Here is a 15,792-nt window from a genome sequence, read left to right on the forward strand (position 1 = left end):
TTTAGGACAAAAATTTGGGTTAATACTTATATTTTTGCGGAAAATTTAATAAAAGCATTCTAATGGTCGGGTCCAAATAATCAAATTACATGATTTAAACAATAACGAACCCAAATGTTTTAGAAACAAAAGTACGGTAAGTGTTTTTTTGAATGAGCCAAAGTTCATGCGACACACTCTTTAGATCTGTTTAGTCATATCTAGGCCAAGGTTTTTGGACTTTACTGACGGTCGAACAAAGAACCATCGTATTTACCAGTCTCGTGATCTATGTGTTTGAGAGACATACAGTTAAATAATTAGCATCAAAAACATTACATTAAGTTCTTGTTTTTAATTGCAATTGTGATCTTTTTTTGTGGTGATTTTCGATGTTAAGAAAGGGCTACTACATCTCAGCACGAACGCGTGGGTGAACTGAGATTTGACCCTGGTAGCGACACGCTCAACGGCATCCCCCTTGTCGGGGACCACGACAAAAATAAAAAGGTTTTTGAAAATTTGAAAGCTTCCTTCCTTCCTCAGAAGAAATTAACCTTTCTATGCCATTATGGTGTGATCCAATTAAAGCAGATTAAAGTTTTAGTAACTGGAAACAAGGCCTAGAAGGAATCTTCCACTATATTTTATCTACAAAAAAGTTACTAGAAACTACGTATTTAGTATAATTTATGAGGATTATGCGTAATATAATCCATATAAGTTGAATTAATTGCTTCGCTATTAAGACAATACCTACATTTTAACAATGTATAGAATTAAACAATTATCCCCTCGTATTAATAATAAAACAGATATAAACTGGTTACATACATGAGATTTATCGGATTTTGTTTATCCACGATCACTATATTTATGATTACTTTATATTCTTATTTATACTTTATTTACGAAAGAATATAAGAGTATCGGTTAAAATCCTCATTTAAAACATATAAGAGTTTTGTTTTCACGCATTAGTGACTTATTTACACTAACTTAACAATAAACAGTAATTAACATTTAATTAAATATATTCACACTAACTACCTTAGTGTAAGTTATTGCATTTACATCTTGAGCAACTACTGTTCACTTCACTAGTATAGCCAAATAATATTCTTCATTTTCTCTACGCTACAAAAATAATAGCGTAACTATCCGATACTACACGACATTTACTCGGCTGAAACGGTTCTCTTAATACTCTTTTGTCAAGTTCATATTTTGACAGGACTATATTTAAAGAGGTGGATAAACAAAGAGGAACTACAGAGTTGCTCGCTGGCTCCCTTCTGTAGAAACTGCTGTGGTAAATGAAAAAAACTATGTTATGGCAATCCAAAAGTCCTTCTTAAAGAAGTCGAATTGAATAAATATTGAGTCCCGTCAATCATGAGAAAAACTCATCAATAGGCCAGTTTATTATACTGATGATGTGAACACTCGTATAACTAAACTTTAAGACACACTTTTAAAATGATTTCGTAATGTACCAAGTCTATAGCAGTAAATATAATTTCTAGACAGACAAAAGACATAATGTTGTTTATAACGGTATCTTTGGGTACAGTAATAAATAAAAATTCAGCGAATTATCGTTTCCCACGAGAAACCGACCCAGACAGGACACACACTCGACGTAGAATAATTCAGAAGGTCGTTTCAGCCATAAAAATAAATCCACAGGTCGATCAGCCTTCTAACATGAACACATAGCTTCCTACCATTTACATACAAATTGTAACACTAAACGAAAATAGTCAAACTAATTCTATATGTTACACAGAACAATAAAACGTAGAAATAAAATTGATATGATCAATAAACGTTTCGCCTATTAACTAAATTATATCCAAATATTCCGCCATATCTTACGTTACTCGTAGACTAAGACTTAAGACTTACCGCTTACATGAAAAATGAAAATCACAGTCCTTTACTTAACGTAGTACAAGCTTAACCAAAGAGCATAATGGTGTTAAAAATGCGCGACTAAAAATCGCAGGATCAGACAAAATGCGCGTTGCTGGTGTCCTTCCAACAATGGAAGCAGCAGGGCAGCGCGCACATGAGAGTGTTTTTGAAGGCGTCTCGGAAGTCGCGGTTGAAGTACGCGTAGATAAGAGGGTTGAGGGCGGAGTTGAAGTAGCCGATCCAGAAGAGCACGCCCACGACCACATCCGGCGTGTCGCACGGCTCGCCGCACACGTTCGTCGTTACGTACCTGCCACACAGTGCTGGTTTAAGAACTTAGCGTATATCATTGAAGCTAAGAAAGTTTTATTTATTTATCATGTATGCAAAGTTTTATAGAATGTGTATATGTGTAAAAGTGTGAAAACCTTTTTTAGTAATATTGTTAGAAATTAATTGACGTTACTACATAGAGTGAAAACGAACATCTTGGAAATGAATTTATGTTTAATCATGTGCGCACGAAGTTTCAGTACAACACGTGTTTGATTAATTAACCGCGACTTTCTTATTAGAGAGAGCTGTGAGTAACAAAGTCTTGAAACTGAAAGAAACCTTGTAATCCGGTGCGCGAGCGAAACTTTATAAGAAATATCTAATTAGCTCTCTGCTAACTGTTCGGGTGGTATCGTGAATTAAACAAATGAGAAACTTTTTAACTACAATGGTGTCTGAACACAATTGTTGAATAGTTCATTTTGTTCGTTATAAGTTATAACTAACAGTAATATAATATTCGGAAAACTTTACCACTCGTTTATGACCAACAAACGTAGGTAAAAGTACTTTTATTATCACATATACAAGACAACAACAATAAATATAATTAAGTATTAAAAAAGTCAATTACGTGCAGTGATTTTATACATCATTTTGTGAGGCAGTTTATAAGGACCTCCTTTTTATTTCCCTTCACAGTTTATTCATTCTTTCCTTTCTCAAACCCACATAAGCGGGCAGTGCATTCGTAGAGGCACTATCTTTGCGAATGTTCATGAGCGGTGGTGGTCGCTTACCATTAGACAGCCACCAACTTGCCCGCTATTAACTATAAATAAAGTGCACCTAATCGTAAATTAAATTAGAAATTATTTCAAATTTAATATTTTAGCAAAAAATATTTCTTATATTACCCATTTGATGTAGTGAGTCGAAAATTTACTTACTTATTACTTTCTTAACGTGTTTCTTTGTACTTATACATACCAGAGAAAGAACGGTAGCCAGCACAACAGGAATGCGCCAACGATGATGCCCAGAGTGCGCGCGGCCTTATGCTCCGCGCGCCACGACTTGCCTGCCGCGCGCAAACTTGCACCTAAACACGCACACACATGTAGTTCATTACTATAACAATAAAAAGCCAAATCATTCAATTATGCCGTCTCATTGTTACCATTTTTCGTACTTACTTACTTACTTACTTACTTACTTACTTATCTGGCGCGGAGACCCCAAAGTGGGTCTTGGCCTCCAATAAAACCATTTTTCGTGCACGTTTTTAATTCAACTTTTTAACAAAAAAATTACCCGCTGTTAACACCAAAATCATTATATTTTTCAACCTTGGAGTAGGACTTTTTTCAAAATGAAACTAATGAATGCCAAGGGATTCAATAATGATTGAATCGGCCTACCCTGTAATAGTTATTATGTAGTGGTCGCACACAAAAAAAAAAAATAAATTAGGAAAGTGTCGTAAGTTAGGTCAGCATTTCAGTATGTTAGTAAGTACAAAAAATCATATTATGTCTTTAACCTAATTCCCACACAATTTTTTCACCAAGATTTCCATTTCAAGAAGATTTTATCACCAAATAACCCAGAAGTTGAGCGGCTAGCGAGTTAGCGATATCATTATTCATGGAGCTACTTATTCTTGTTCTTAAGAGCTCGGAGTTACTAGTTTCACGATTTACTTAAAGTTTGCGAAATGCTTGTCTTTGGAATACTTGCAGGTGTTAGTGTCGCGGTTAGCGAAGCGAAGGCGAGAGCGATAGCCATAGTGAAAGAATGGACATTGTGGAGAAATAGAACAAGATTTATGATGCTTAGAATTTTTATCACAAATTTTATTTATTTGATTAAATTTTATTTATTTAAATTATGTAGCCAGATGTAGCTGTGTAAAGTGCTTTTCAATGAAAATTCCAATTTCCAAGAGTCAAGCAATTTGATAAGATTTAAAAAAAAGAAATAGAGGTTTCTAAACAGGTCTGTCTGCTTCTAAAATAATAGTAAAATATCATATCAGTTCTTCTTCCGTAAAATCCACAAAACATAAATTTTCGCACAAGCCAGTGAGAAATATAATAGTAAACTTCTGGCCAAATCTGGCATAAGTTTCTTAGCATTAACAACAACCAACAAGAAAAGACAATAACTACAAACTGAGCTCATTGCACATGCAAATAAAGCACATATTGCAATACGCAAACATCCATGTTCACACAATTTACACATTTCAATGTGGTTCAGTTTTCAATATTTTCCCTCCCCCATTATAATATTTCCTCGTCCGCGAGAATTGAGCTCGTGACTCGAATACGACTTGTTTGAATAACTTTGCGGGTATTCTGAGCTTGTTCGGGTTGCGTGCTGGTGTATTTCATGAATTTTAAACTTTACATCTGATCAATATACGTTTTAAACTCGCTTGCTAAAAGATATAGGTATATTCGATTACTTGGCAATTTTGGGAGCTGTTTTTCGAAAAAGTTTTAGTTAAAAAATTAAAAAATATTCTGCCCCTGGGAGATAATGAGTGTCTTTCGCACAATACCATATTATCACGTGTTATGTGATACATATTTAACACAACACTTGCGCAGTAGACTAGTTTCCCTCGAGATAGAGAGTGCGGAAATCGCTTGCATCGTATTTAATGTTACAATGAAAATCATGATGCATTATATCAGACTATCTCGAATCGGAATTTGATCTCAAAAACATCATGCAATAAATAATTACTTATTCAAGAAGTTCGTAATCTATAAAATCAATCGACAAATGATAAAACTAGACCAATTCAACATTTTTTTCATTTTATGTGAAGGTATAAGGAACGTTCTTAGGTAGAGGAAATATGCATCACGGGTGAAGCCGGGGCGGAGTACTAGTTTCAAATATTGTTGAGTATAATGTAGTGTAATGTAATTGTATTTTAGTGTGAAGTTTTTGTGATGTACAAAAGACGTTATAATACTTTTCTATATTACACATAATACATCCACCATATAAAGTTATTTATTGGAAGTATACCGTCGTTGCTAGAATTAAACTATTATAAATCAGTCATTCACAGAACCACAATTGTTATGCATGTTTTCGATATCAACTTGTGCCAATTTCTACTATCTTTGGTTGAGTGGTTACACACAAATCCCCTAAGCTGGGTTAATCCCTACATTTCATATTCTGTTACAGACATAAAGACTGACAACACTTTGGTTTACAATAAATGTTAAGGTCATTCTTGAGTCTTTTTGCCAAACCTACGTAGCTAACGGTTTGACAAATACACACGGGTCCGAATCCCACCTCGTGACAAATTTTTTTCTATGCTTATTTATATAAAAAATTCTCATTTCAATGCTATAAATTAAAGGTCAGTCTAGGTTTAGAAAAATTGCTCTTCATGATATTTAGAACGTTTTCCGCTGCAGTTAAATTCACAGCTTATTGCCAACTAGCTACTTCGAAAGTCCATATTATAAGATTCATGTGAAGGTACGGGTAGGTATATTCATAGAATTCTATCTCTATTTACATAATCCCCTTACAAAAGTTTAAATGGTGGATACGTTTTATTGAATACGTAATGTTTTCAATTTCGCTATTCGGCGTTACGCGCGTTGTGTGTAAATGAGGTAGGCTTAAATGAAATCGGTTTGTTTTTCATATTTTCATAGTATTGTTCGAAAGATCAAATGTATTCTAATGTAACAGTGAAATAGTGTCATATTTAAATTAAGATAAAACTTGAATATTACCGTGAACTTTAACTGAAGTGTTTTCCTCTTTTACACAATAATTTGCATATACAATACAGAAATAAAATAAACTTAAAATCAAGTCCAAATTCTGTCATTATCATAATATAATGAATTAGGATTCCATTTAACGAGCATATTAATGTCCTATTTCCTCCCTCCATGAATATACCGCACACATGAATGCTATAAAAATGTCCACTCATTTCGTATTTCATCGTAACAGTTCCATTAACAGATTATACAATTTATTTAAAACACATTCAACAGAGATCGTTATTCACATTCGCCTGTTTTAAAGGAATGAATGCGGAATGTTTCAGTTTACAAATTGGCTTCAAAAAGATGTGAAAAAGATAAGCGATTAATTAACTGTTATTTTAACGAGATGAATACGTGTGTGCGCTCAGATGAAAAGGTGGACATTTGTACCCGGACTGAGCTTTATATCTTACGTAACTACCACATTTCTCGTGTTTTCAATGAGATGGAATATTTGAATGCTGCAGTAGATGTCATTACGTTTCAACTTGTCTGAATCTTTGATTTGGCTATTTAGTGTGGAAATGGATCTCCGGTACTTTTACTGATCGTATACAACTTTTCTTAAAGCCCGATACTTATGTTTAATTTCATGTTGACTTTCGGCCATCTTGGATTAGGAATTTAACAGTTCGTAGTATGCTTTTAGTAAGGGGGATATTACAGTATCATTTATCTTGGATTATAGATCTATGAGTCAATTTTATTCGATAATATAATGTAGACATATGATTAATTTTTTCATAAAACTGCATTTACCAATTTTCATAAAATGCTTTACAATAGAATTTAAAAAAATCACATTTACATTTACAATTAAAATGGATCAAGCATATGATCACATACATGATTCACAATAACTGATAATATAATATCCATCTAAGCTAAAAGTAAATTTGCTCAAGAATGTAGAGGCAGCACCGTAAATATCGATAAGTACGAAACTTTGGGCAGATAATGTGCGGCGAAGATAAGAAGAAGATACAAGTACGAAAATATATTAGCTATAAGAAACTCCGGCTCATCGGGCAAAATGAATCGTGGAGAATATTGCAATACTGTTCTTATTGTAATAATGTAATATCAGTATTATTTATTCTATATTTTATGCCTTGGCAATGCGCAGGAAAACTAATTAGATCATTTACGGTTCAATACATTCACTTTCATGTGAGTAGGCAAATGTTATTATGAATTTTGCGTTGATATAAATTGTTTAATTTATAATGTAATTTAATTAACCATTTACAAATAAATTATATTAACTCATCATGAAAATTAATTATAGTACTGTTTTTCACACTGTACACGTACACGTAGCTTTCGTAAACGTGATATTCAGGTACTTTCTACAGACAATGTTACAAAAAAAAAAACAGAAATTTACAAATATTTCTCATAATAAGGACGTAATCAGAGAACCTTACGATTTTGTCTTAGCTTACGACTTGTGATTACTTTCTGACTATTAGAAACGTTATTTCATATGTACCTTGTGAGTTTAACTCAGTAGCCGCTTTCGCCAAGTCTCTAGTAGCGGCAGAGGACGCGCAGCTCGGGCGCCAACCGGCCACCGGTAGCCCGCTGGAGGAGCGCTTGTGGGAACCGCCGGAGCAGTATCCAGAGCTCGCAGTATCACAGCTAACGTTCACTGACTTCCTCGGACTCGCTTCTTTGCTGGGACATATGTCGCTGAGCGCTAGAACAACCTCGTTTCCCAATTCGTTCTCTTCCGGGCCCACTTCCGTAAATGTACTGTAATTTGGACTTATATCTGAAGGTCTTCTATCCGGGTGTAAGTAGTGCGAATGGTGCGCCGCGTGCGAAGTGTGCTTCAAATGAACAGAATTGAGCAGAATGTTCGATGAAGTTCTTGTCAGCGCTTCCCTCTGCCGTATCGCTTCTCTGAATATCTTGCAGTACATCGAGATCATCACCAGACTCGGTATCCAAAAGGATACGCTCGAAGATATTATCGCGTACACCATGTTCGTTTTGAAGATGCACACGTCGGGGTGGGCCTTTCTATACTGGCGGTGCTGCTCCGTCGTGTACCAGCCCATGAATATTGGCACGAAACTGATAAAAGCTGGCCACAACCACACATTCGCGAGCATAAAACAAACCGTCCTGTGCGTCATAGTAACAGGATACTCCAACGGGCGCACGATAGCGTAGTACCTGTCTACTGAGATGCAGCACAAGTGCAGGATGGACGCGCTGGAGAAGTAGACGTCCAGCGAATTGAATATATCACAGACGAGCGGGCCGAAGAGCCAAGTGTCCGTCAGTTCGGAGCTGGCGTTGAAGGTCATAGCGCAGAGCGCGACCAGCATGTCAGCTACCGCCAGGCTGACGACGTAGTAGTTGGTGAGGACGCGCAACTTCCTGTGGCGGTGGACAGAAATGATGACGAGGGCGTTGCCGAGGAGGGCGCCGAGGATGATGGTGATGAAGACGAGGCCCTTGAGGATGTGGATGAGATTGTGGACGTGCTCGGGCGCGGCGGGCGGCAGCGTGGAGTGCAGGGCCAGCCCCGGCTCCGTGCCGCGCCCGCGCGCCTCTACCTCGCCCCGCAGCGCACCATCTGGCAACAAACATGGCTTTAAATACGCATGAATTTGTTTTAAAATTTGACATACAATATCTACTCTTATCAAATAGTAGTCCAGCAATGGATAAGTAACTTTCTCTTAAAACTTTGATTAACGGTAAAATCCAGGCAGTTTATAGATTAATCCATAGTTATCTTCAGAATGATCTATGTTTATTGAATCTATTCACATCCACTTCAATACTTATTATATAATATCAGGTAAATTACATACACAGGTTAAGCGCTTAAACCCACTTCACCATAAACCTACTAGCAAATATACCTCTGGCATCAATCATGGACCGCAAAGTGATCAGGCAGGCATCCCTATGAGGCCTCTTATCAGTCGAATATCAATGGATGCTTCAAAGGCCTTAGTCTTTACTTCGTCGAATCAAGTGTAGATTAGTTTTGAGTACTGTGTGTTGTGTATATAGGATGTAGATTTAGCCACCACAAGGAAGCGTACCCTTTACGCTTACCCTTTTATACTGTGTTTTTGAATAGTCACTTTGTTATACGTTTCGAATAAAACCTCATAAATGAGTCTTGCTTCAAATCTTTTTATTTTTTATTAATTACACTATTGTAAACAATACAAAAACAATATCCTGTATAGTACCGTATAAGAAGAGAATTTATAACTACAAGATTATCTAGCAAGATTAAACAATAATAACATAAAATTTTTGTAAAAAACGGTTAGAACTTGGTTGTGTTTTTCTAATAATAGGTTCTTCATAAAATTATAAAAGCACACATCATAATACAGAGATACAGAGTTTACGTGGAAAACCTCTAGAAGGAGATTAGTAGGAAACGTAGACGGAAAACAAAGTGTCTCAGAATCGCTTACAAATTGTGTCGAGCAGAATTTATATAGAAAATCTACACTAATATGCGATATTTGCTTCAATTAAGATCCTGTTTGTCGCCAGAACTTAAGCAATCGCATAAATTCGTTCCGAGTGCGAGCGCAAGTTTGCGGACAAACATCCAGGTTGCTAGTAACTAGTCTCTTTGAGCAAATAGTCCACGATTAATCAAAGCGTGTGTTTATGAAGCTGTTTATATAATTACGTTTGTGTTTCGAATCATCGGGCATGTCGTTGATATTATTTTAAAGGTGTGTTCTAATAATTTTAACTGCGGATAAACGTTAGAACTCAGTATGCACTTAAAAATTTTTTTTATTCGTGTAAATTTTTACACGAATAAAAAAAAATTTTAAGGTTTATACTATTGTTGATATGGAATGTCGCAAACTCAAACTCAAACGTTAATTTATTTAATTAGTCTTCGTCCAGAAGCACTCTTGAATCGTCATAACACAGTTTTAACATTTACTGCCGGTTCGGAAAGCGTTTTAGCGTCGAGAAGAATCGGCAAGAAACTCGATTGGTCCTTCTTTTACTAAACTAATTCGAATACTGATGCAAATTGGTGATTGACCTCTTTGTATTTACCAGTGAAAGTTAATGAGCAGATATCAAAACATTTATATAAATTTCTAGCTTATTGGCATAATTTTACGCAAGTATTAAGCATTTAGATATTTTAACGGGTTTAAAATGAAAACCTTTAATAAGCGTGGTCACGGGGAGACAGAGGGATAAAAATATTATATCTTAAATATAATATATTATGTGTGATGGTACTGCATGAACATACATACAGTACTTTCTAAAATACGTTTTAGAAGTAATTTAATAATGTTTTGTGTCGTACGGAGTATCGAGCTGGTGGTTCGCTAATCTAAATTATAAGCGATTTCCACCAGCGTTGAACATTCACAGAGGCAATAGTGCCTCAGTAGGAAGGGATAAAGAAAGGATTGATGAATGGAAAGGGTGAGGAAATTAAACGGGCCTCTATTAGAGAATAAGTTACAATTGTAAAGCAATAAAAATGAGAACAACGCAACAATAAAAGCAACAAGAGCCAGTTCATAATACCTTTGTATTTAAATTAAATGAATGGACGATCATCAGCTGGAGCTCCCACGTTAATTATTTAAAGGGTAGTTTGTAATTTGTTCTGAATCGAGGTAATTAAACATTTGATCCGATTTGTATTGTAAGGGTTCGCCTTTGTTTCAATTACTCTATAGATGGATAAATTAATATGGTACTTTTACTGATTCTAAATGTTAACATAGTTTGTTGTGTTCAATTCAAATTAGGTAACACATTTTTTAAATTTGTTCAGATTTTTTACACAAAAATGGGATAAAGCACTCTGTAAATATACCATACCTTTAAGTTAATCCATACCGATGAAGATAATAAAACCTAGGTTAAATTCTACTTTTAAAATCTTCTATTAATAGAAAAATGCATCTTTTCTGTAGGGACGATTCAGTCCCTCTAAGAAAACTTTCTTTTAACCTCACGTCATCTATTGAGACTTTAAAATTAACCGTCATGATACACCATCGAAATGTCGAATACAGCTTTTACATTTTAATGTTATCAAGTCTTAAAAACTTAAAACATGATAATTAGATTAAACAATGTATTGTACATTTGAAAATCGACTTAAATATTAAAGCCCAAATACCATTACAAGTGTATCAAAACTCGACACGGATTGAATCACGTTTCACGGAAGTCTATGATTCCCTCGCGAACCCGCATTAATATTTATCGGGTCCTTTCTTTGTCAACTAAAATACACCAAATTCTACTAAGAGTATAATATCACCACGGAGTTATGGTGAAGTGCAATGTAAAATAGCTGGTGATGATACTTGTCTCTTCATTGCATGAGATAAAATTTGTTGAGATTGCTAGCTTTAATATATAGAGAAAATAAAGGTTACTATTATTTAAATTTTTGCAGTAATATAAGAACAGTAATAATTTGTATATGTTCTATAGTAATGCGATGCGATGTAGACAACTATTGTAAGTGAGGTACAAACTTTATACATTGTATAACACAATGGAAATAAACAACACTAAATAACAGCAAAGGTGTTAATGTCGCCCTTCATTGGAAATCAGTTCACGTTGCGGCTGCATCTCGTAACAAATGTAGTTGTGTTGTAGAATCGATTTCAGTCCAAACTATCCGCTCGTAATGAGAACAAATTACTTCAAAACAACTTCATAAATACACAATGTTACTTGTAAACCAATGATAATAAAGCTAAATCTTTTTTAGCAGAAAAATTAAAGCAGGGATTTTTTAAATTAGTAGTATTCAATCTATGCAAATCTTTATAACATATTATAAGTATTCCCGTAGCTACTGTGTATATACAAGTCTACGCTGTATATTCAATGTGTTTAAAACTTATTTTGTTTTACATATATTATGTAGTTAGATTAGTCGGTAGTTGATATTCGACTTTTTGAAATCTGTTGAATTAAATTAAAGATGCTTAGTTTTTTTAACAATCGATGAGATAGATTGAAGCAATTCTCAAATGAACGTACATCCCACAAGCACCACATACTTGCGCTGCTATTCGTCAGGGACTAAGCCAGCTATTTGTAAGCATCTAATATTGAAGGTCTGAAATCTGTATTAACCTGTACACATTACTGTGACCCGGATTCCTAGAGCTCTTAGTTCACGAGTTTGTCACTAGACTTAATTGAAATTTCTGGTAATCTGCGTGAATTCATGTTTTCCAATTTAAGATAATGAGAGCGCGCGAGCGAGTTTTAAGATCGAATTGAATTGAAATGTATGAGCTATAAACATACTGCTATCATATACTGTTAATTATAAATAATCATTTCCATGGTTAAAGCAGTCTATCTACTAAAAATAGTTAACGGTATAAAATGCTATAAAGCATTTTAATCTAGATATCAAAGTAATAGATTCCAAGCCCTACTTTTAACAGTAGGTTAAAAGTTAATCCACTTTTATAGTGAATCTAAAACTTTTTGAATAACCGACGAGAATAAATGTAAAAATGGGAATTTACTTATTTTATTAGTGTTTTTTAATTAATCGAGTTCATCATCATCATCATCAGCCCATATATGTTCTCCTCCTATGAGGGTTCAAGCCAAAATCCACCACGCTGGCCAAGTGAGGTTTGGCAGATGTCACATGTCGTCGAACTTTTGATTCTTGGACATGCCGGTTTCCTCACGATGTTTTACCGTTTTAAGCAGTGGTGATGTTACATATGCGCAGATATATTGAAAAATCAATTTATTTTCTGCTCGCGCGCCTGTTCGCGAACCCCGACTTGTCGATTTTGAAGTCCGAGGTTCTCACCACTGAGCCACCACTGCTTTTTAATCTAGTTACACTTTTATTATCACTAGCGAGGCGAAACTTTATAAGTCTTTGTCTTTATAACACTACCTCGCCTTTGCTAACAAAAAGTGTATTAAACTTTAAATTACGAAAACCACAAAAATTTAAGCTATTTCTTACGGATTATATGAATTTCACTTATCGATTTAATTATTTCTGAAAATTTTTATTTACAGTTGCACTATTAGTATTTGTAGTTTACGATCATCTCAAAACGACTGAACCAATAAGAGTACAGTTAGTAATAGTAGCTGCAAAACCACACAAGAAACTTTTTATCCAGGCAACAGGTAAAGCCACGGGCTGATACATTATTATTACACATGTATGCTTGGTTGTAACCGACTCCTATAGACACGATGTTCACACACTTGAAACGAACATATTTATTTTATTAATAAAGATGGATGGTAAACTCTGCGGTTGTCGCAAGCTATGGACACTTCAAACAGCATATGAAAACCAAATGCTTCATTACAATACAAAAGCTTGAAAGTAGTTAGTCTCTTAGCAAGCAGATCTGTTGGATAACCAGTGAAGCACTACATGCGATATGAAGATGCGGCTCTGGCGCGGAGCCAAACTATCTGAGGAGACCACTGTACAACAAGTAAGGATTTAGGATGGTTAATTTTTCATTAGAGATCACAAAGCTGATGTGTAGACGGAATTGTTTAAGATTTATGTGGTTTTCTGAAATATGTGCATATTTAACTGGATAAGCATATTATATCCGCCTTTTAACATTGTCTTCAGGTATTTAGATTAAGTGAAGGATCATGCATACAGAAGCAAATACCATTACATACCAATAGTAATAAACTACTATCATAGGCACATTTCATTTCTTTTGTTATTTTCGTAACATTATCGTGTTGTATTATATGATAGACTTCAATCATGGATGAAGTAACCATTTCATTCAGGATTGAAGTCTAAAGATGAAACAGAAGAGGGACGTATGTTGCAATCTGTTTTGAAAACAATACTAGTTTATATTGAGAATAATAAGGGAAACTAATTCAAGCAACGGGTACTGTGCAATAAAGAATACAAAAGTGAAAGCTCTGCTCTGTTATTCCTTACATAATGCTACGAGTGAGCAACATTTCAAGTTCAGATATTTGTTACTTCCCGCTCAGACGTCAAACGTCATCGATTTGGCTGTCTGCCACCGGCCACCTGGACCTCTTCCAAACTTCTTAATTATCATCATAAGACCCGCAATGCGCTTCTTTGGTACATCATATTTATTAAAGTAATATAAATATATTTCTCTTATTTCTTTTAATACACTGTTAAATACTTTTTATTAACCTAAAGAATAAATTATGTGCTTGTGAGACTATATAAACATATGTAAAGTAATTAATATTATAAAGTGGTAAAGTTTCTGAAGTGGATGTTTGTATGGGTTAATCTTGAAAGAACAGATTTGATAATGAAAAATTTTGTTATAAACAAAAAGATAACAGCACCTCCTAACGTATATCCCACGTTATCTCGGGTTATCGCGGGCGAAGACGAGGCAAGCGGTTTTATATAAAGCTGAGTCGTAAAGAGCAGAAAGCCATGTAGGCTGCTAGCTAAAGAATTGTTGTTACTGAGGTGACGTGGGTAAGAGGAAATGAGTGCTTCTTGCAGCTATGAATGATAACTCATTCTATTTCTTATTGGTAAACTTACCAACTAAACAAATATACTTCAAATAGTTTGGTTTCAGTCTGTTACAATAAATGCCTTGAAAGGTGCCGTAACCGCTTATTTCTGAAATCTTCTGCTCTATTTGCATTAAAAAAACGTAGCTGACATACAGATCATTTATCAAATATTTCGTTAGAGTAGATTAAATTTTTAAAACCGTCAAACTAAAGCGACATAATGTCTTGGGGACTAATATTCAATCAGCAAACAGCACGTGCTGGCAAAGTCCCGTATTTGGCGTGTGTCCAGCCTGGCCCTGACCTTCAACTTGCTGCAAGCGATATTCGATCTTATTGCAACCTCATTCTGTACGAATCTTTCCACTTTGCTATTGATCCATCGAGCAATTATATTTTGAGGATCATTTCATTGAAGTTAAGGTTATTGAAGTATGTATATTTTAGAAAGTGGTGAAGTGCGATCACCACCGTCCACGAAATTGCAATGGTAGTGGCTCTGCGAATGCGTTGGCCGTTTATAAGGGGAAAGGGATAATTGAAGGATTGACGACTGGAAAGAAGGAATAGACTGGGAAGTGCGAGGAAAAGGAAACGGACCAACGGCTCCCCACTCACCGTACGAAACACAGTAGCATGCTACAAAAAGTTTGTGGCTTAAAAAGTTTGTTTAGTATTTGATCGCGCTAATCTAGTCCTTAGTTTCTGTCGCTAACCCTTGAGACTATTGTTCCGATATGAAAAACACTTTCAGTATTAGATGCTCCCTTTGTACACACATCCAAACATAATGTGCGGCTGGGAAAACAAGTATTATTATATCTATTTAGATTAACGAAGCTTATCCAGCAGAACAAACAGCAAAACCAGCAGTATATCAAATCGCATCGATATCTCAAATCATATCAATTCATAAGAAGATAAGAATTATATCGAGTGCATAAAGCAGATAAAGCTCTTTATATTAAATCATGACTAATCGGTCTCCCTGTAATAGTCGAGATAATATTTAGTTCACGAAAAGCGTCCACTTCCTAAAGCAAATATATTTCCAATATATTTAAAACAAACAACCGTCCGATAGAAAGTCTACAATTCCAAGTTGGACTAGCTGCTGCATCGCAAACTCCGTCACATCGAACATCGTTAAACATTCAGGTGCCATCGCGAGCCCAAAATACACTATTGATTCTAGACCGTGTAATTTTTCTGTTCTGGCAGACTCGTATGTGTGTACAAATCGAGTAAGTAGAGAACGATAAAA

General features: G+C 35.2%; 1 protein-coding gene across 1 annotated transcript in view; it reads right to left on the minus strand.

Annotated features, from left to right (window-relative positions):
• Nucleotides 1-559: 559 nt before the first annotated feature.
• The window catches only part of LOC119838041 (octopamine receptor beta-3R-like), a 29,225-nt gene continuing 13,992 nt past the window's right edge, over nucleotides 560-15,792 (minus strand). Inside the window, exons 3-5 of the mRNA XM_038363854.1 lie at nucleotides 7,483-8,577; nucleotides 3,163-3,274; nucleotides 560-2,206 (exon numbers count right to left, since the gene is read on the minus strand). Coding sequence (XP_038219782.1) covers nucleotides 1,990-2,206; nucleotides 3,163-3,274; nucleotides 7,483-8,577 — 1,424 coding nt within the window. The 3' untranslated portion in view covers nucleotides 560-1,989. The remainder of the gene's footprint in view (nucleotides 2,207-3,162; nucleotides 3,275-7,482; nucleotides 8,578-15,792) is intronic.

This window comes from Zerene cesonia, chromosome 29 (assembly GCF_012273895.1).
Source record: "Zerene cesonia ecotype Mississippi chromosome 29, Zerene_cesonia_1.1, whole genome shotgun sequence".
Taxonomy (NCBI): domain Eukaryota; kingdom Metazoa; phylum Arthropoda; class Insecta; order Lepidoptera; family Pieridae; genus Zerene; species Zerene cesonia.